At 43.7% G+C, this 22,366-nt stretch overlaps 1 protein-coding gene across 3 annotated transcripts in view; it reads left to right on the top strand.

The window, feature by feature from the left end:
- Positions 1–22,366, top strand: part of OTOA (otoancorin) — a 74,891-nt gene that overhangs the window by 5,069 nt on the left and 47,456 nt on the right. The window contains exons 2-11 of one of the 3 annotated variants that reach the window (XM_086692780.1): positions 3,987–4,081; positions 4,680–4,708; positions 4,800–4,830; positions 4,947–4,974; positions 6,783–6,870; positions 10,235–10,366; positions 12,690–12,925; positions 15,981–16,084; positions 20,168–20,268; positions 22,132–22,271. In XM_086692780.1, the coding sequence (XP_086548906.1) occupies positions 3,991–4,081; positions 4,680–4,708; positions 4,800–4,830; positions 4,947–4,974; positions 6,783–6,870; positions 10,235–10,366; positions 12,690–12,925; positions 15,981–16,084; positions 20,168–20,268; positions 22,132–22,271 (980 nt within the window). In that variant the 5' untranslated portion in view covers positions 3,987–3,990. Of the gene's footprint in view, positions 1–3,986; positions 4,082–4,679; positions 4,709–4,799; positions 4,831–4,946; positions 4,975–5,021; positions 6,871–10,234; positions 10,367–12,689; positions 12,926–15,980; positions 16,085–20,167; positions 20,269–22,131; positions 22,272–22,366 lie in introns of those variants that run through there. The other 2 variants (XM_086692782.1, XM_086692781.1) reach the window with 2 other exon arrangements.

Raw genomic sequence — 22,366 nt, 5'->3', positions numbered from 1 at the left:
CTGCTTCACATCCTCTGCCCACCCCCCCTCTGCCTCTCCCCCTCTTGCTCTCTCTCTGTGTCTCAAAAATAAATATTTAAAAAATATATATAAAAGCCACTTTTAGCTTGTGAGCCACGCAAAACCAGGCAGCTTGTTTGAATTGGGGTGTGGTTTGGTGACCCCTTGTTGGAGAGGATCATTTGAGAGATGACATGACTGTCGGTGGACCTGTGAGCTGGTGCCAGGTAATCGGAGGCCCCGCATCCCCTGCCCGCTCCTTGGAGTGTCCTCTGTGGCCCCCTTTCCTGCACTAGGAGCCATTTCAAGGAAGCCGACTCCAGGCAGCTGCCTGCAGCACTTCGAGGGCCCAGCATGTTTGTGTTTGTATAAGGGGGAACCTCAGTTTTCACTCCTGAGTAGGGAAACCCAGTTCTCCACCTCCTTTTTTGTTCTTTTTCTTGTGAGTCTTCGAAACCCAGTGTCTCCTTTACCACCCGCACAAAGCACGAGACACGAACACTTCTGACGCTTCTGGTCACGAAAGATGCGGATGTTTTCCTTACACCACGCGATTCCGTAATGCCAGCTGGGTGTCCTGCAGTTTAACTCCGTTCTGACACCATCCACCTGGAGGTACAGTCCTATCCCACAGGTTAAAGGCTCAGTCCCAAAAGACTGGTCCCCTCCTGTTCCACTTCAATACCAGCTGCACGTAGTAGGTCTCCAGGTTACCTACAACTTCTGTGTGATGTGGCTACATTGCCAGGTGAACTGGGGAGACCCCGGGCCCCTGGGATGTCAGCCCAGCCAGACCTGGGTCTAGTCTTGTCGGGACACCTGGGTGGCTCCGTTGGTTAAGCATCCGACCCTTGATTTTGGCTCAGGTCGTGATCTCATTGTTCCTGAGATGGAGCCCCAGGTAGGGCTTCATTCTAACAGCTCAGAGCCTGCTTGGGATTCTCTCTCTCTCTGTCCCTCCCCCACTTTTGCATGCACGCGCTCTCTCGAAATGAACAAATAAGCTTAGAAAAAAAGAGGTTCTTGTTCTTGTCATGAGAATGAATTCAGGGACAGACACGCAGCACGGCAGATGAGCAACACAAGCGGGAAAGTTTATTAAGGCGAAAGCACACTCGTGAGAAATGAGAGCTGGGAAGCTCAGAGAGCAGTACGGCTGGCGGGTTGGGTTTCTATCTTCAATTGGCAGTTGCTAATTTGTGGTGGGGGAGGGGACATATTCATTTCTTGGGGTGGGAAGCAGGGTTTCCCGCTTTTTCTTCCTAATTTGGCCAGGGGTTTCCTGTCATGGCTTCTGCCATCTTGGGCCTGTCTGGTTGGATCCGGTTTCTTGTGGAGTGCTGCCTGGACGGGGCTCTGACCTTCCCCATGGCTGGCCAGGACTTCCTTGTTGCTGGCCTCCAGGCGTCCTGTCCCAACCTAACTAAGCCTGTTCGAACAGCTACAAATTGGAGGTTCCCACAGCTGCTTCCTCGGGTTTGGTCAATTTGCTAGAGCAGCTCACAGAACTCAGGGAAACACTGACTTTCACCAGTTTATGGAAAGATCAGACAAAGGATGCACATAAACAGCTAGATGAAGAGATACGTAGGACAAGGTCTGGGAGGGTCCCAAGAGCAAGAGCTTCTGTCCCTGTGGAGTTGGGATGTGTCACCCTCCTGGTGTGGATGTGTTCATCAACCTCAAAGCTTCCAGACCCTCTACTGTTGAGATCTTATGGAGGCTTCCTCACATAGGCACCATCAATTATTAAGTCCCTTTTCAGCCCTTCTCTCTTCTCTGGAGGATGGGGGTGGGGCTAGAAAATTCCAAGCTTCTAATCATGGCTTGGTTTTTTTTTCTGGTGACCAGTTCCTGGCCAGGAGCCAACCAGGAGCCCACCCAAAGGTGCCTCAATGGAACAAAAGATGCTACTATTACTTTTTCCACTTAGGAATTTACCAAGGTTTTAGGAGCTCTGTGCCAGGAACACAGGGCAGAGACTGATTTTTTTTTTTATAATCTCAGTTTCCCTTCTCTTAGGATCTCAGCCTTGTTGTTGGGCAATGTCTGAAAACCTTTGCTTCATTATTTTGATTGGTTTTCGAATTATTTAAGGCAGGAGGGTTTAGCTACTGCCAATTACTTCCACCTGGAAGCAAAAGTCCCAACTTCCTACTTATTGGTGAGTGATTTTCCACTGAATGGTATTTGTTGAAAGTTTCACCTGTGCTTGGACATTTGGGTTGCTTCCAGTTTTTGGCTATTATGAATGAAACTGTACAAGTATTTGTGTAGACATAAGTTTTAATTTCTCTTGGGTAGATACCTAGCAGTGGAATTCCTGGATCAGAGTATTGCATGTTTAACTTTATAAGACACTGCTGAACAATTTTCCAAAGTGGCTGTATTAGCAGTGCATGAGTTCTGGTTGCTCCATCATCATCGACCCTTGGTATTGTCAGTCTTTTAAACTTTTAGCCATTCTAGTGTATGGAGTGGTATCTTTAAAGAGATATTTTATTTTTTTAATGTTTATTTTTGAGAGAGAGAGAGAGAGGGAGACAGAGTTCAAGCAGGGGAGGGGCAGAGAGAGAGGGAGACACAGAATCTGAGGCAGGCTCCAGGCTCTGGGCTGTCAACACGGAGCCAGGCACGGGGCTCAAACTCACGAACCGAGAGTTCGTGACCCAGGTTGAAGTCAGTCGCTTAACTAACTGAGCCACCTAGGAGCCCCTAAGATTTTGTTTTTAAGCAATCTCTACATCCAGTATGGGGCTTGAACTCACAACCCCGAGATCAGGAGTCTCATGCTCTATTGACTGATCCAGCCAGGCGCCCCTATGTAGTGGTATCTAATTGTGAATGTAATTTACATATTCCTGATAACTAATGATGCTGATCATCTTTTATGAGTTTACTGGCCTTTTGTTGTTGTTGTTGTTTAAAATGAAGTTTAGGTTTGTATCTTTTCTTCCCTCTGGCTTATCTTCTAGTTACTGAATTGTAAGAGTTCTTCTTTATAGTCTAGATATAAACCCCTTGTCAGATATAACAGAGCCCACTCCTCTGCTGGATTGAGGAGAAAGGAGCAGGTATAAGAATATAAACAGGCCACTGTTGTCATCAAGGAGAGAGATGATCATGTCTTCAACGAGCATAGGGGTTTAGATGGAACAAGGTACATGGAATTTAAATTTTATTTTTATTTATTTTAGTTTATTTGTTTATTTTGAGAGAGTGTGAGTGAGGGAGGGGCAGAGAGAGAGAAAGAGAGGGAGAGAATCCCAAGCAGGCTCCTTGCTGCCAACGTGGAGTCTACGCTGGGCTCAAACCCATGAAGTACAAGATCCTGACCTGAGCCAAAATCAAGAGTCAGATGCCCAACTGACTGAGCCACTCAGGCACCCCTAAAATTAGTTAATTAATTAATATTACTACTATTATTTTAATGTTTTTTTGAGAGTGGGGAGGGACGGAGAGAGAGGGGGATAGAGGATCCAAAGTGGGCTCTGCACTGACAGCAGAGAGCCTGATGGGGGGCTTGAACTCACGAACTGAACTCACAAGCTTTGAGATCATGACCTGAGCTGAAGTCGCACACTCAACCTACTGAGCCACCCAGGCGGCCCCCGACTAAAATTTGTTAAAAAGAACCTCAAGAGGGGCGCCTGGGTGGCGCAGTCGGTTAAGCGTCCGACTTCAACCAGGTCACGATCTCGCGCTCCGTGAGTTCGAGCCCCGCGTCAGGCTCTGGGCTGATGGCTCAGAGCCTGGAGCCTGTTTCCGATTCTGTGTCTCCCTCTCTCTGCCCCTCCCCCGTTCATGCTCTGTCTCTCTCTGTCCCAAAAATAAATAAACTTTGAAAAAAAAAAAAATTAAAAAAAAAAAAAAAGAACCTCAAGAGATTCTGGATCTATTTGTTTTTCCCTTTTGTCTTCTGAACATTCTTAATTATATTTAAAAAATACAAACCTGAATTACCTCTGTGCTTGCATTAACTACAGGAGGATGTCCCGGGAACCTAGGACATACATTCTTTTCCTGTTCCTTTTTCTGAGCCATGGAATGGCAAGTCATAGAGTTCCAGATTCCAGGCAGGGTAAGTCCTGAGGGAGGAACAATCTGTCATAGTTTCCACACATTTTAGGGAATGTAGTGGGGGTAGATCAACGTAGGTACATGATACTGTGAAGTGTTTTGGGAAGTGTGCATATGTGTGAGTGTGTGTCCATCCACATATATATGTAGGATTTTCAGGATTATTCTAAAAGGGTTTTTCTTTTTTTAAAGTTTATACTTTATTTTGAGAGAGAGAGAGAGAGAGAGAGAGAGAGAGCAAGCAAGCAGGGAAGGGTCAGGGAAAGAGGGAGACAGAATCCCAAGCAGGCTCTGCACTAATAGCTCAGAGCCCGACTCAGGGCGCGAACTCATGAACCATGAGATCATGACCTAAGCTGAAGTCAAGAGTCCGATGCTTAACTGACTGAGCCACCCAGGCTCCCCTAAAAGGGTTTATCAAACCAGAGTTTTCTCACACTGGGCATATATTGGCACAGGTAAAATTAAAATTCACTAAAATTTTCCCTCATGAGTGGCTCTTTTTTTTTGGGGAGGGGGGCTCTTTTCCTAACCCATGTTTATATTTCTGAAGATTATACCATTCAGTTCTAGTTATACCTCCAATGGCTTTCTTACAGATTTGTATCCCCTGTTGCAAAAAATGGCGGTGAGTATCCCGTTTTCTTTGAATCAAACTCTCCTTTACTGGAACTGCCAACTTTGGGTGTTTTACTTGACATTATTTCTTTGCCTTTTAGGAAGAAATAATAGATGGAAGCTATCTGAATGGTAATGTCCCTAATCTGTCCCCACTTTGCTGCTTCTAGAAATTTCAGACAGAATGTGCCTGTGATCTCTCTGGAATGATTCTTTTAAAGTTGTCTTTTCATTTTATTCCCATGTAGCCTTACTGGATCTCATACAGTTTCAAAGGTAACCCACCCTAGAGGGGAGGGGAAGGGATGGAATAGATACTTTATAAAAATTCTTAAATGGAAGTCTGTTAATTGTAAAAAGTAATACCTACATACTTATTACAAAAAACATAGCAACCAGTGCACAGGTGTTTGAAAGTAGATATGTTTGCTTCACAAACTTTTATTCCTCTCTGCTCTGGCACAAGTGCTAACCTTTATTGAGGGTTTACTATGTGGCAACAACATTCTTAGTGCTTTGTGCATAGAAACATGTCCAATCCTCACAAGCACCCCCAGGGAGGGTCCTGTTGTTTCTCATTGAACAGAGCAGTGAAAGGGAGGCACAGGAAGGGTGAATCAAGGTCACGTAGCTGGGCAGTGTGGTGGAGCTGAGTTGTACATCCAGCAGTGGGGCTCCAGGATGCGTTGCCCTGTCATGTTTTATACTGCATGTGGGCTGGTGTTAGATACTGAGGTTGTGGGACAGGGCACTAGAGAGTGTTGTGAAAAGACAAATATTAGCAGATAATTCTAATATGATGAGTACTGTGAAGGAGAAGAAATGGGGCTTGGGAGCCCATGAGAGGAGCACTCAATTATATTAAAGAGGAGGAGTGCCCATAAACACTCTTCTTCCTAATGTAGCTTTAACTTCAGTTGATAGTTTTGGATATATTCTTTCAGGCTAAAATCTATCTATCTATCTATCTATCTATCTATCTATCTATCTATCTTTGTATTCACTTATTCATTCATCTACTTATTTAATAACAAAAATTTACCAATTGTTTAAGGCAGAAGGATTTATGTGCTGCCCATGACTCCATTACAGCCGGAAGCTGAAGTCCAGCTCATTCCTTTTATATGGTTGGGTGACACTCCATTGAATGGATGTACCATACCATTTCTAAATTTTTTTTAACGTTTATTTATTTTTGAGATAAAGAGACCATGAGTGAGAGAGGGGGAGAGGGAGAGGAAGAGAGAGAGAGACAGACAGACAGACAGACACACAGAATTAGAAGGAGGCTCCAGGCTCTGAGCTGTTAGCACAGAGCCCAACATGGGGCTCAAACCCACGAGCGGTGAGATCATGACCCGAGCTGAAGTTGGATGCCCAACTGACTAAGCCACACAGGTGCCCCTGGATGTACCATAACATTTAACAAATGTTAAAACATTTGTGTAACCTTTTACTTGTTGGACATTTGAGTCATTTCCAGTTTTTGGATGTTATGAACAAAATTATGCATTTTCTATGTGTTGGGCACTGTTTTAAGCACTTAAGATGTGTGAACAAGTAGAATCCTCACTATTTTTATCTATATTGCATAGAAAGGGAAACTGAGGCAAAGGAAAATTCAGTAAACTGCCTAAGACCACACAATTAAGTGACAGAGCCAGGATTCAAGTCCCAGTTTTGAGCTCACACTCTTAAATTGTGCTATTCCAACCTCTCATGGTATACACTGTTTCTGCTCTTTAAGTTTTATATAGTAAGGACATCTTTCCAAGTGAGTCTGTTTGGAGTGTAGATAACACACGTGGAATGTTATGGGAATTAGAATATTGCACTTAGCTCAGAAATTGATAATTGTCTTTGAGAGAATGGGATCCAGGAGGATTCTTAGAATTGGAAACTCCCCCACCAGTGTGCCAGGTTAACAAATCTCCTACCTCCTCCAAACACAAAGTTCCTAGCATTCCTGGCCCATTCCCCACATCCTCTCTTAACTCTGGTCCCCTGGCCTCTTGGCAAGTAGGGAAACTGCTCATCAGGGGAACCTATCATTGTGACCTTCTCCTGCCTGTCTTCAAATGAAGCTCCCATGGGTGGACAGCAGACCTGTCCCACAGAGTCCTGGAGTATCTGAATTCACGGAACGTTGCCTTCACCATCCCCAGCCTGCAGGTGCGTACCTGAGACTCATCCCTATCATATATTCACCTCTCAGTGCTCAGTCAGGAGTTGTAAACTCAAGGGCCTGGTAAGATGGAGAAGTGGGCCAGGTATGGAGATAGTCTTCACTTCTGCAAAGAAACATGTTCTGTCCAGTTGTTTTGAAACTTTTGTGTTTTTCCACCCTTCCACCTTTGATGGAGACTTGGCGTATTAGGGTGTAGGGCGGACCTACTGTAACAAAGAGATCCCAGATTCTAGCAGCGTGAACAGTTTTGTTTGTTTCTTTTTTTTATTTAATTTTTTAAAAGTAATCGCAGCACTCTGGTAGCGCAATCAGTTAGCATGCGGTACTTATAAAAGTAATCTCTACATGCAACACGGGACTTGAACTCATGACCCTGAACTCAGGAGTTGCATGCTCTACGGAGCCAGTCAGGCACCCCCAATTTAGTTTCTTTCTATCTCGTGTTATAATTCAGAGCTAGGTGGGAGATCCAGAGAGGAGAGGAAGCTCTATTTCAGAAGACCATCCAGGGGCCCAGGTTCCTTCTGTCTTGTTGCTTTGTCATCCTCTAGGGAGTTGTTGCCCACGTGACTGAAACATCACATCCATTCTCCGACCTAGGAGGTGGGGTGGTGGGAAAGAGGAAGTGAAGGGCAAGCATCTTCTCTTTCAAGGACATGAGCTGCAAGTTGCACACTTTGTGCTGCTCCCATTCTGTAGGGCTCACAGTCCACAGTCATGCGTTACTGCAGAGAAGTAAGAAGAGAGGCCTTTCTGAGAAGCCATGTAGTCAGCTAAAACTTGTGGGATTCTGTTGCTAAATGGAATTACAGGAGACTGGATCTTTGGGCATAATTATCAGTCTCTTGATCGTGGGTCCAAGAAATGTTTTTCTTCCCTTTTAACTCTATTGTAAGAGAAACAGTAGCACAGGTATGTTAATAGATGGTAATGATATTTGTAGAGCAGTAGGGCATGGTGGGGACTGTGGCAAACTGGACAGCATACCTCATCAGCATGAGCATCAGCCCAGTGTGGTATGTCATATCTTTGCCATTATACTGTGAATAGCACAGAAAATTGAGAAAATATTCTTTTGGTATTCAAAAACTATTTGATTTAGGAAAGAAGTTGGTCATTGATGAATGAAGTCCTGATGTCTTTATTGTTTCACTTTTTATTTATTTAATTTTTTTAATGTTTATTTTTGAGAGAGAGAGAGAGAGAGAGAGAGAGAGAGACAGAGACAGAGCACAAGTTGGGGAGGGGCAGAGAGAGAGGGAGACACAGAATCAGAAGCAGGCTCCAGGCTCTAAGCTGTCAGCACAGAGCCCGATGCGGGGCTCAGACTCACGAACCGTGAGATCATGACCTGAGCTGAAGTCAGACGCTTACCCAACTGAGCCACCCAGGTACACCTTATTTACTTTATAATGAAATGAAAATATCAACCAACATTCACAATGAGAACTACATTCAGAGAGCTGGTTGCTAACTAGTTACCAGGACACCCATTAGCTGGAGGTGGCTGTTGACTTCATGGCATTTGTTTTATTCTGTTCATCAGTCTGTGGCAACCTGAAGGGAATTAATGCCTGCCCCTTTTCTGGCTAGTAGTAAGTTTTCTCATGAGATGTGTGTGTGTGTGTGTGTGTGTGTGTGTGTGTGTGTGTGTGTACATACACATGTATATATACAGTTATATATACATACAGTTATATATATATATACACATATACAGTTATATATACATATATATATGTACAGTTTATTTATGTTGAGAGAGTGTGCACACACATGCAGGAGAGGGGCAGAGAGCAAGAAAGAGAATCCTACGCAGGCTCCACACTGCCTGCGCAGAGCCTGATTCAGGGCTTGAACGCAAGAACCGTGAGATCATGACCTGAGCCGAAATCAAGAGTTTGGATGCTCAACAAGCTGAGCCACCCAGATGCCCCAAGATGTGTATATTTTAACCTGATTAAAATTGTCTCTCTTGCTATGTATAAATTTATTTATTCATTCAACATCTACTTATCTAGCCTCTATTCTCTTCCAGGCATAGTTCTAGACATTGGAGACGCAGGAGAACAAGGCAGTCACATTACTACCGACATGGGCCTTTCATTCTAGAGGGACAGTCACAGAGTAAATAATTATTCAACTCATTCAGGATAGGGAATGATGGGTGGCACAAATTGACCACTTACTGTGTGCTAGCCAATATTGAAACTGCTTTACACACACTAATTTAATCCTCATAACAAACCTACATAGTAAGTCTCTATTGTCTCTGTTTTTCAGCTGACAAAATTGAGGTCCCAAAGTACTGTTGCTCATTTAGCAAATAAAAATACAGTGTTCCTGGAGTGCCTGGCTGGCTCAGTCGGTGGTACATGCAACTCTTGAGTTCGGGGTTGTGAGTATAATTCCCATGTTGGGTGTAGAGATTACTTTTAAAAAATATGGTATTTCCCATTAAATTTGATTTGCAGATGAACAATGAATTTTTTTTTTTTTAGTATATGTCTGTCCCATGCAATATTTGGGACATACTTGGGCTCAAAAATTATTCACTATTTAACTCCAATTCAAATTTAACTGGGCATTCTGTATTTTATCTACCAATGCTAGGTAAGTAACTTGTCCAAGGCCACACAACTGGTTGGTGGCAAAGTGGGGATGTGCACATGGGTTGTCTGGTTTTAGAGCCCACCTTTTGCCCATGACATCACAGTATGCTGCCCTTGTAGAGCACCTTTGTTTAAGAGAGATTTAGAAAATAATTCCCCAGACAGCAGAGTAATCTCTTTTAGGAAAGGCTGCAGACCTCTGCTTCTCACTTTAGAAAGGATACCAAGGGGGAGTTTTTACATGCTGCCTGAATTTTGCTTTTTCTCTGATAGCTTGCAGCGTGGGAGAGGGTTTGAGCAGTGCCAGTCTGGGGGTGGTAAACTTCCTGGACAGAGGCCAGCGGCTCTGGACTTGAAACCTCAAGCACCTATAGGAACCTGGCAGGGCATGGGGAGATCGGCTGGCTGGGTGGGTGGTGAGCAGGAGTGTAATTACAGGGAGCAGCTGGCCCTTGGCTTGCTGATTATCACCAGGAAGAGGATGCATGCCTAGCGTTGCCAAATCTTTGTGTTTTCCAAGAGAAGTTGGAAGTCTGGATTTTTGTGGGGAATCCCTGGACTTCAAAATGTTGGCAGCTAATGAAAAATTTTGGAGCCAGCCAAACCAAACATGGCTGCAAGCTGCCAGCTTGTGGTCTCTGCAGGGAAGTAGGTGGCCTGGCTGGGCTGCTGGCCGTGGTGCTGATCAGATGCTCCGGTCCCATCCTCACTGTATCTCTCAACACTCCCTATCAAGGCAGCCATGGAAAACCACCTGGAGCAGCGTCTGTACCAGCCCCAGAAGCTGCTGGAGGACCTGAAGGAAACAGATGCTCAGCAGTTCCGCACCGCCATGAAATGCCTCTTGGAAGACAAGAAGGACCGCCTGGTGAGGCATTCTTGGCACCCCGGGAGTAGGGGAAGTCCAGGGCCAGTTGACATTTGTTGAGTTGAATCCAACTGAGCCTGACTTAGACCCTTGGCCCTTCTTTATGTCTTCCTTCCACCTTCTCCCTTCGCAACCCCTCCAGGAGCTTGGAGACCTTGGTTTTCTCACTTCCTTTCTCCAAAGTTCAAGTGAAGAGCCTTATAGCTTGTACTTTTATAGGTACTAAGAAATGAGGGGTACTGAGGAGGTTCAATTTATTTGGCCTGATAAACACCCATGAATAATTACTCTGCATCAGTGGACACTGGGTTCAGAGACAAAGGACTAGCCCTGCCCTGAAGGAATTCACAGTCTGGGAGAGGGGGCGGGAGACAAAAAACAGAAATAGATACATTTCCAAAAAAACAAAGTTGGTGATCTAAGAGCATCACAAAGTAAGGCCTGTGAGACCCAGGAAATCTTGGGACACAGATGAGGTTTTGAGTTTTCCTTATCAGACCATTTAGTGCACAACAGTGTTTCCCAAAAGGAGTTGACCCATGTAAACATTTTAATAGTCACATTTTATTTTATAGTGTCTGTTATTAAAATAGAATGGATACATCATTCTATTGAGTGAGTTTGGGAGAGATGTGATGTTTCCTTTTTTGAAATGCATTTAAGTTTAAAAGAAAGAGTCCGTTTAAAAAAAATCCTATGAGGTAAATAATAGTAAAGGCAGCACAAAGATGGCAAAAATGAGGATGGTGGTCTATGAAAATGATACATATTTTTAATATTTATTTATTTACTTATTTTTTTTAAGTTTATTTATTTTGAGAGAGAGAGAGAGAGCGTGTGCGCCAGTGGGGAGGGGGGTTGGGGTGGGGTGCAGAGAGAGAGAGAGAGAGAGAGAGAGAGAGAGTGAGAGAGAGAGAGAATCCCAAGCAGACTCTGCACTGTCAGTGTGGAGCCTGATACAGGGCTTGAGCTCACAAACCACGAGATCATGACCTGAGTCGAAATCAAGAGTCAGCTGCTTAACCAACTGAGCCACCCAGGTGCCCCCTAAGCTGCACTCTTACTCACTGTACTGTTTTAGCCCCAGACAGTAAATTACCAAAGTTAAAGAAACATTTGGTCATGGTTAGAAGTATGGGCTTGAATGCAGATACACCTGTTACAGAACCTAGCTCTGTGTAATTTGGGCAGGTTGCTTATTCTATCTTTTATTTTCATCCCCTGCAATATTGGGATAATAATAGCATGTAACATTTGTTGAGCGTTCACTAGGTGCCAGCCAGTCTACACTCATTATCTTCTTTAATTCTTATGCAAACCTAAGAGATAGGCACTGGTTTTATCTCCATTTTACAGAGAGGGAAACTGAGACTTTAAAAAGGTAAGTGACTTGCTTGGGGACACACAGATAATAAGGGGACGACCTGGGATTTGAACCTAGGAATGTCTGGCCTTCGGATCTATGGGGCTTAACCTGTAGGACTGTCATGAGAATTACATGAAAAGAGACATGTTTGCTTCATGCCTGGTATGGTGCCTAGTATGTGGTCATTGTTCAATAAATGTTATGTTTGCAGGGTGTGCTGGCTGAAAGACTGAGTGCCAATCAAATTGGGACCAAGCTCTGTCAGCATTCTTGGATTCTGTGGTTCAGAAGAGCCATTCATTCATCCATCCATCCATCCATCCCAATATGCTTTCTCAATATCTTCTGGGTACCAGGCATTCCACTAGGCACATGGCTTGGGCCTCGAGGACTTTCCTGGCTCAATCCCAGCTGCACACTGCAGTCAGGTGCCTGGGCTCCACCACAGACCAGTTAAATCACTCTGTATGGTGGTGCTGGGATCACTCCCCCAGTGATTCTCATGTGCAGCCAGGGTTGAGAACCATTGTTGTGGAGGAAAGAAAGATAGGCCCATAAGCATCTTTAATGCATCATAGAGTTGGGCTCAAGGTGATTTGACCAAAGTAGAAGGGCATTCAGGAAGACTTCACCAAGAAGGTGATGACAATTGAGCTTACCCTTGAGGGATGAGCTGGATTTCGCTAGGGGAAGGAGGTGGGGAGAGAATTCCAGCTTGAGCGATTGCCTGAGGTGTGAGTCACATGGTATATCTGGAAAGTGAGAAGTTGCCTAGTGTGGGTGAAGCAAGTGAAGGCTTCAACTTTGTTCTGTAGGAGAAGTTCTAGAAGGTTTGACATAGCAGCGTGGTGTTAAACGGTGGTCTTGAAGTTCCCCACTGTTAAGTGTGGTCCCTCTCAGGGCTTCCAAATCCAGAGGCTGCTCTCAAGACAACCCTAGCTTCTTTCTTTACTTTAGGAGCTGGAGGATGTCGTTATTGACTTGGGAGAGATTCGGAAACAAGCCTTGCAGAGCCCTGGCGTGAACCGCAGCCTATTTCTCGTCACACTGGAGAGGTGTTTCCAGGTGCTGAACTCCCTGGAGTGTGTGGAGATCCTGGGCAGGGTACTGAAGGGCTCCTCAGGCAGCTTTCTCCAGCCAGACATCCCAGGGAAGCTCCCCCGGCACCTGCAAGAGGATGCTTTCAAGAACCTGTGAGTGCTTCTCCCAGCCCTTGAACCCCACTTCCCATTCCTCAGAGGTGATGCATGGCAGAGGGGAGAAGGCAGGGGGAACAGGTTAACATCTGTGGAGTTTAGAGATGGATGATTAAAACAGTGCCTCCCAAATGTTAGTCATTCTGGTACCATCCTCACAACTTTTGCCCTATGTGTACACCACTTGTACTATTTTTTTTTTTTTTTTGCTTATTTGTTTTTGAGAGAGAGAGAGAGATGGGGAGAGAAAGAGAAAATGGGGGAGAGGCAGAGAGAGAGAGGGAGACAGAGGATCCAAAGCAGGCTCTGCGCTGACCGCAGAGAGCCTGATGCGGGGCTTGAACTCACAAACCATGAGATTATGACCTGAGCCCAAGTTGGATGCTCAACGGACTGAGCCACCCAGGCACCCCCTCCACCCACTGGCACTGTTCTTCATGTTTTTTCTTTATAGTGACTCATTCTTTTTAATTAACATTTATTTAAAAAGTAACTTTGATATCATTACTATAAGATCAAGTCTTATTTGGACCAAATGGGACTGCTGCATATGACAACAAGGAAGTCGTTGTTGACTGGGGCCACGAGGAGATGTGTGGTGGGGAGGGGACCAGGCTATAGTGGTTAAACGTGACCAAGACACTTCACACCCAGCAGAGTGTCTATAATCAAAATGTCAGATAAATATTTGCAAATGATATATCTGAGAAAAGGTTAGTATCCAAAATATATAAAAAACTTATAAAACTCAATACCCCCAAACCAAAAGATTCAATTAAAAATGGGCAGAAGAGGGGCTCCTGGGTGGCTCAGTTGGTTAAGCATCCAATTCTTGGTTTAGGCTCGGGTCATGATGTTAAGGTTTCATGGGTTCAAGCCCCCTGTCGGGCGCTTTGCTGGCGGCATGGAGCTTGCTTGGGATTCTCTCTCTCTCCCTCTCTCTCTGTCCCTCCCCGACTTGCGCTGTCTCGGTCTCTCTCAAATAAACTTAAAAAAAAAAATAGCAGAAGACATGAATAGACATTTTTTCAAAGAAGACATACAGATGGCCAAAATACTGACACATGAAAACATGCTCGACATCACTTATCATCAGGGAAATACAAGTCAAAACCATAATGAGCCATCACCTCACACGTGTCAGAGTGGCTGAAATCAACAACACAAGAAACACTAAGTGTTGGTGAGGATGCAGAGAAAGAGGAACCCTCTTGCACTGTTGGTGGGAATACAAACTGATATAGCCACTCTGGAAAATGGTATGGAGGTTCTTCAAAAAGTTAAAACTAGAACTACCCTATGATCCAACAATTGCACTGCTAAGTATTTGCCCAAAGAATACAAAAATACTAATTCAAAGGGATATGGGCACCTGATGTTTATATTTATAGCAGCATTATCTACAATAGCCAAATTATGGAAACAGCTGGTGTCCATCAATTGATGAATGAATAAAGAAAATGTGTGATATATGTATATATCTCTATCTATCTATAATGGAATATTACTCAGCCATAAAAAATGAAATCTTGCCATTTTCTTTTTTTAAGTATATTTATCTATTTTGAGAAAGAGAGAGAGAAAGAATCCAAAGCAGGGCTTGATCTCATGATCTGTGAGATTGTTACCTGAGCCAAAATCAAGAGTCAGATGCTCAACTGACTGAGCCACCAAGGTGCCCTGAAATCTTAACCATTTTCAGTGGTGTGGATGGAGCTAGAGAGTATTATGCTGAGTGAAATAAGTTAGTCAAATAAGGCAAATACCATACGATTTCACTCATATGTGGAATTTAAGAAATAAAACAAATGAGCAAAAGGAAAAAAAAGAGAGAGGGGCAAACCAAGAAACAGACTCTTAAATATAGAGAACACACATAGTTACCAGAGGGCAGGTGAGTGGGGTACGGGTTAAATAGATGATAGGAATTAAGGAGAGCACTTGTGATGAGCACTGGGTGTTGTATGGAAGTGTTGAATCACTATATTGTACACCTTGAAACTAATATTACACTGTATGTTAGCTAACTGGAATTTAAATACCTGCCCCCCCCCCCCCCGCCTGCCGAATGTCAGATACTAACCAGTGTTGGTGAGGATGTGGAGAAATCAGCACCCTCATACACTGTTGGTCAGAGCATGAAATTGTGTAGCCTCTTTGGACAACAGTCTGGCAGTTCCTAGAAAGGCCAATCACAGATTTGCCATGTAACCCAGCAATTCCACTCCTGGGTTATCTACCCAAGAGAAATGAAAATGTCTGTCCATACAAAAACTAGTACATGAATGTTTACAATAGCATTATTCATAATAGACAAAAGATGGACACAACTCAGAGGTCTGTCAACTGATGAAGAGATAAACAAAATGGGGTGGGATATGGGCAATGGAATAGTATTTGGCAGTAAAAAGGAACGGACCTTGGAAACATCACACAAAGTGAAAGAAGCCAGACACAAAGCTGGCGTATTACATGCTTCCACTTGTCTGAAATGCCCACAACAGGCAAACTTTGGAGGCAGAAAGTAAATTGTGGTTTCTAGGATTTGAGGTGACTGACTAATGGTTGGGAGGTGGTAGCCTGAGGATATAGGGTTTCTTTTCGAGATGCTTAAAATGTTCCAAAATTGACCGTGGTGACAGTTGCGCAGTTTGGGAACAACGCCATTGAACTTTACATTTTCAGTGGGTGAATTGTATGGTGTATGAAGTGTATCTCCATAAAACTGTTAGAAAAGAAGAAGAGGAGGAGGAGGAGGAGGAGGAGGAGGAAGAAGGGGAAGAAGAAGTAGCAATAGCAGGAGCAGTAACAGTGGTATCAGTATAGTAGTCGTAGAGTAGTGACCAAGAGTTGAGGAAGTGGAGAGCACTCTTTGGAAGGAAGGCGTTTAGTTGTGAAGGAGAAAGAGAAATGCGAAAATAGCCGAACACAGCAAGGGAATGAGAAGGCTTGTTAACACAAGACAGACAGTTTTGGGGACACTTGCTGCTTTGACCCATCTCAAGGCCTCCACCTGTTTGTTCCTTAGCTGACGTCCACATTTGTCATTTAGATCTGCGGTGTTCAGAGATCTCTACGACCAGACCTCGGCTCATTCCCAGAGAGCTCTCTACACCTGGATGACTGGGATTTTGCAGACATCCTCCAATGCTACTGGTGAGCCCGGGCTTTGAGGTGGGATCACTTGTCAGGGGGAGCCCATCCTCAAAAGTGGTGCTTCCTCTCTGAAGATAGATTGATTTCATTGTCATGTATGATTTTTCCTCACCCTTCCCACCTTCCAAAAAGGGTTTGATGTGAGTTTTGGAATAAAACACATACCCCATTTCATCAATTCACTTTTCACATGCTGAAGGGGTGTCTTGGTTTGCAGGTGGAACAGAAATAATGACTGTATCTTAGCTTCGAAGAGAACCTTTACAGTAGAGTCACGAGTTCAAAATCTGTATCATAAATCTGTATTAAAGTGGGACATGATAAATTTTTAAAAGGAAATCTAAGCAATAAAGCACAGAAATTTAGTGCCGAGTTTCCTGGGAACCAAAGCAGAAATAGGTCAAGATTCATTTATTTTACAGATGTGTATTAGAGGAGTCAAATTCGTGGAGATGGAACGTGGAATGGTGGTTGCCAGGGGCTGGGGTGGGAGGGAGGAATAAGGAGTCGTTGTTTCATGGGGACAGAGTTTCGGTTTTGTGAAATGAAAAAGTTCTAGAAATAGGTAGTGTCAATGGCTGCCAGCAAAGTGAATGCACTTAATGTCACTGAACCATACACTTAAAAATGGTGAAGTTAGTAAATTTTAGGTTATGTTTATTTTACTACAATTGAAAAAAAAAAGACAAAAAGGATGGTTATATAGGTTAGTAATGCAGACAGAAACAGTATTTTTTTGCTGAGTATTTTTTTTAAAAAATTTTTAATGTTTATTGATTTTTGACAGAGAGAGAGAGACAGAGCATGAACGGAGGAGGTTCAGAGAGAGATGGAGACACAGAATCTGAAGCAGGCTCCAGGCTCCGAGCTGTCAGCACAGAGCCCGACGCGGGGCTCGAACTCACGGACCGCGAGATCATGACCTGAGCCGAAGTCGGACGCTCAACCCACTGAGCCAGCCAGGCGCCCCAATTTGCTGAATATTGTTAAAAGTTTGTTAAAAATTTATTTTGAGAGGGGCACCTGGGTGGCTCAGTGGGTTGAGCGTCCGACTTCGGCTCAGGTCATGATCTCGCGGTCCGTGAGTTCGAGCCCCGCGTCGGGCTCTGTGCTGACAGCTCGGAGCCTGGAGCCTGCTTCAGATTCTGTGTCTCCATCTCTCTCTGAACCTCCTCCGTTCATGCTCTCTCTCTCTGTCTCAAAAATCAATAAAGGTTAAAAAAAATTAAAAATAAATTTATTTTGAGAGAGAGAGAGAGAGAGAGAGAGAGAGATGAGTTGGGTAGGGGCAGAGAGAGAAGAGAGAGCAAGAATCCCAGTGCAGAACCCAACGTGGGGCTCCATCCCATGAACTGTGAGATCATGACCTAAGCTGAAACTAAGAGTTGGATGCTTAACCAACTGAGCCACGCAGGTGCCCAATTTAACAGAAGTAATGTAAACAAAATAAACTTTTTAAACACTTACCAAATTGTATTATGTGTCAGCCACTGGAGATACAAGAGGAAAATAAGACAAAGTCTCTGCTCTCATAGAGCTCTTGTTTTATTGGGGGAGAGTAGGTGGAGAAAAGTTTTAAACCAGCAAATTAAAAAGAGAGAGAGAGAGAGGAGAGAGAGAGAGAGAGAGAGAGAGAGAGAGAGAGAGAGAGAGAGAGAGAACTCAGGTACCAGTAGCTGCTATGAAGAAAATAAAATGGATAAATGCTATAGAGAGGCTGAGTGTTTTCGACCAGAACAGGACTTGGCAAACGTTTTCTTTAAAGGGTCAGAGTAAATATTTTAGGGTTTGTGGGCCTGTAGTCTGGCTGGATTATTCAACTCTGATGTTCTGGTGCTAAAGCAAACATTGACAACAGATGAGCAGGAGTGGCCGTGTCCCAGCAAAGCCTTATTTATGGACACTGAAATTGGAATTTCAAAATTGTCACATGTCACAAAACAATCTTCTTCTTTTGATTTTACTTCCAACTATTTTAAAGTGTAAAAACCAAGCTTGCAGCCTTTATAAGAACAAGTGATGGGCCAGATTTGACCTGTGGGCTGTAGTTTGCCAGCCTCTGAACTAAGAAATCAGAGTTGACATCTGAATTGAGACCAAAATGAGACATGGAATCAGTCAGGTGAGGCACTGGATGAAGGGCATGGCAGGCAGGGGAACCAGCAAATACAGAGGCCCCGAGCCAGGAATGAGCTTTGCGATTTGGAGAAACGTAAAGGAAGCCTGTGGGGTTGGAGTGTGCTGAGGGCCAATCAATCCTCTTCCTGGAATTAAGCTCTGAGATTTGTACATAAGGAGCATTCAACAACAGAATAATCAATGTCTTCAGTGCGTAGCAGAATTCCCTCTGCCTGATGCATAATTACGGCCTCTAAATCTCACACTGTGTAACCCTAAGACAGCCACTCAACTCTAGACTTCCAGAATCCTTATTGCCAAAATTTAATTAGAGACAGACTTTCTTCTAAAATTCCTCGACGTTATGTTTCATTATTATACTAAAGTGAATTAAAACAAATTCTGTTTAGACTTCAAGCTTTTTATTTTTCATGAAGTTCCTTGAGGTACCTGGAAATACTTTGAGTGTGAAAAATACTCAAAGTATTTGAGGGGGCACCTGGGTGGCTCAGTCGGTTAAGTGTCTGACTCTTGGTTTTGGCTCAGGTCATGGTCTCATGGTGCATGAGTTCGGGCCCTACATCAGGCTCTGTGCTGACAGTGCAGAGCCTGCTTGGGATTCTCTCTCTCTACCCGTCCCCTGCTAGCTCTCTCTCTCTCAAAATAAATAAATAAACTTAAAAAAAAAAAAAAAAAGTCTGCCTCTAAAAAAAGAAAATCCAATCTTGGAGATCCTTGGACTTCAGAAATACAGTTTATGCTTTATAATTAATTTAAAATTAACAACTCACCTTGGTTCTTGATGAATTTAGTGGTTCCCCCCTCTCCCAAACTCTCTAGTCTTCTGGGACCACCCTTCTAATAACCAATTCAGATGTCCAGAGTCTTTATCTCATCTAGGGAATCCTAGGGTGTTTACCTGTGCTCACCCCAACAGCTCTGATTCCTGGGTTGGGGAGACACCCTGTTGTTCTTGTGACCCAGCCCAAGCAGCGGCCGACTTCACCATCTCATCTGGGCATGTGAGTCATTGCCCATGGCTTTTCGCAACAGCTCTTGGTAATGGATTCACTGTGCCTTGAAAATGCTCCCCTGCTTCTTCCATTTCTCCGAAGTGCCACCAACACAATGTTGTTGTGTGTAAAAGTCTTTTACTGGAGGATTAGAGGTAATGGGGGCCGATTCTAGCTTAGTGAAACTTGAAGTCCAGATAGATCCTGAACATGATTGTTCTTGAAGTCCCACTGACATCCCACTGATGAGCAATTTCAAATGCCTGAACAGAGTGACAGAGGGAGTCTTCCGGGATTTCAGAGGGAGAAATTACTGATGACTGAGGAGACAAGACAAGGCGTTAAGAAAGAGGAAATATTTGAGGTCGTTTTTGAAGGTAGGATTTCAGAGCGGAAGAGTTAGGGCAGAGGCATTCTGGCTGATAAGAAGGGCGCACGTGAGAGAAGATTTGGAGAACGTTTGGGGTGCATATGAGGAAGGAGAAGTAGTTGGTTTGGCTCAAGTACAGGAACCTGGTGCTAATCAATATGGCTGAATAATGATTGTTACCGGTAGTAAGAAAAGAGAGTCAAATATATTTCAAGTTGTGAGACTATTTAGTAACTAAGTGAACTGGAAGAAAAGCTTATTTTGTGACCTTAACTATTAAAGAATAACCTGCATTTTTAATAAGTTCCCAGGTGATGCTGGTGCTGTTGGTCTGGGGACCACACTGATGACTTACAAACAAAGCCTCAGATGGCTGGCATCTGTGATTTGCCTGCGTGTAGCATAGCATCTCATAGGTAGGAGGTGCTTCATGAATGGTTATTGAATGAATTAATGAACACAGGAAGGAGGTCCTGACATCAAAGATACTTTTGACTATCACATACCAGTGCAAAAGCTTTTATTTGTTTATTTATTTACTGATTTATTTGTTTATCATATTTCGTCATTTATTTTTTGCAGATGACTCTGTTTCATGGGTCAGTGCAGAAAACTTATGGATTTTGGGCAGATATATGGTTCACCTATCATTTGAAGAAATTACGAAAATTAGTCCTGTAGAAGTAAGTTGGAAAAGTACATTTACATGTCCCCATCACCAAGCCATCTGGGGAAAGGTGTGTTCTAAACCTGTCGTGTTTAGCCAGCTAGTCCAGGTGCCCTGGAAGATTGGGTACCCACCTCAGCCAATATATCTTGAGCCTCTAGAGAAAACTCTCATGTGGTTGGTCATCAGATTGTGTTTAGTGCAGAAGGGCCAAGAAAAGAATTGCAGACAACCAAGATAGCTCTGATGTGAACAAACATGGTATAAAAAAAATGTTGGCTGTGAACCAAAAGTCATTTTAGGGTATTTAAAGGCCAAGGACGACAGCTATAGAGTTTCCAGTTCTTGGAAGCGTGAACTCCAATCAAATGAAACATAGATTACTAGCAACTTGTATTTATAGCTACTTCTACTGATTGCTACTTCAGCATGAGCAATGATTGGATTTTAACTATAGACTTTACAGTTGAGAAATATGTAAGTTCTAAGGTTACTTAACTCACTGGTCAGCCTGTCTCTGTCTTCCTGATGTTAACCCAATGACACTAAAACCCCTGGACATCATGATTTTGGAAAGCAGTCTCCAAAACACGCTGCCAACAGAGAGGCATTCATAAAGACTTTGGGGCTTGCCTCCAGTTTTTATCTTGTGTGCCTTGACTTTCTTCTGGCCAGTGAGAGAAGTGTTTGTATCAGATGGCTGGCTTGTTCAAGGGCCAGTTGACCCAACGATGTCTGGTTATTATGAAACTGGAGGCAGAGCCAAGTTTTTCTTTTCAAAAATTTTTGAAAAATTTTTTAACTGCAGTGTGGTTGACATATGTAGGTTCCTCTTTTTACCTAGGAGGCTGAGAATACTTCACATAAATTTTTATTTATTTATTTACTTATTTGTTTATTATTTTTGAGAGAGAGACACAGAGTGTGAGCAGGGAGGGGCAGAGAGAGAGGGAGACACAGAATCTGAAGCAGGCTCCAGGCTTGGAGCTGTCAGCACGGAGCCCGACGTGGGGCTCAAACCCACGAACTATGAGATCATGACTGGAGCTGAAATCGGATGCTCAACCAACTGAGCCACCCAGGTGCCCCTAACTTTCAATTTATAATCCTCAGTTATCAAATGGATTAAACCTCGCTTTTACTCTCCCAATATTGAGTGAATTTCCAGAAGTTAGATAGAGATTAAATTTTTATGGAAGCTGGGCCCCTGGGGAGGAATTTCTAAGATCAAGAGGCCATTTGCAACTTTTCTTCATCATCTAAAAGTGTAGAGAAGAGAGGCAAAGCCACAGAGGACCAGCACGAAGGGGGAATTTATCTGGAGAAAGAGTAGAATCCTCAAAGGAGAGACAACTTTATAAGCACAGAGTAGCAGTGCATAGAAAGATAAGACTTCAGCTTGACACCCTTGGACACATAGGCAGAAAATGAACAAGAACAGAAAGAATCTGAATGGTATACGTAATAAAGTTGAATCTATTTATCTGTATCTTTCTATATATTTGTATCTTACCGTGGGAACACACACTCTTTTTCATCACCTGAGGCCCATTTGTAAACTCATCTACTTAAAAAAAACCTGATTCCCCAAAGTGAAACATTTGTGGACCACATTCTCTGACCTCCATATAACAAATCTACAAATAAGGGTGCAAATATTAGCTTTCAAAGAGTTCAACTGCTCCGATATTAAAATATAATACTTTCCTAAATAGCATTTGGGTTGAAGAGGAAACCAAAACAGTTGTTACAGACTGTTGAGAAATCAATGACCACAGGAACTGGGCATCTTGGAATCTCTGAGATGGGGTGCAGTGTGGACCGCAAGGGTGGGGCTGTTTGGGGTGACGTCAACCCCCTTCCTGTCCTTGTCTACCAGATTGGGCTGTTTATCAGCTATGACAATGCCACCAAGCAGCTGGACACAGTTTATGACATCACCCCTGACCTGGCCCAGGCGTTTCTGGAGAGGATCAGCTCCTCCAGCTTTGACATGAGGAATACCTCCACCATCCACAGGCAAGGGGTGGGGGCTCTGGGTCCTCGCAGCTCTTTCCCAAGATGTGATCTAAGCACCAACTTCCTCTGAGCAGCAGAAGACCCTGGGAGGGAAG

Source organism: Puma concolor, chromosome E3 (genome assembly GCF_028749965.1).
Source record: "Puma concolor isolate L17-30 chromosome E3, mPumCon1.1.hap2, whole genome shotgun sequence".
Classification (NCBI taxonomy): domain Eukaryota; kingdom Metazoa; phylum Chordata; class Mammalia; order Carnivora; family Felidae; genus Puma; species Puma concolor.
This window is presented reverse-complemented; position numbering and strand designations above follow the sequence as displayed.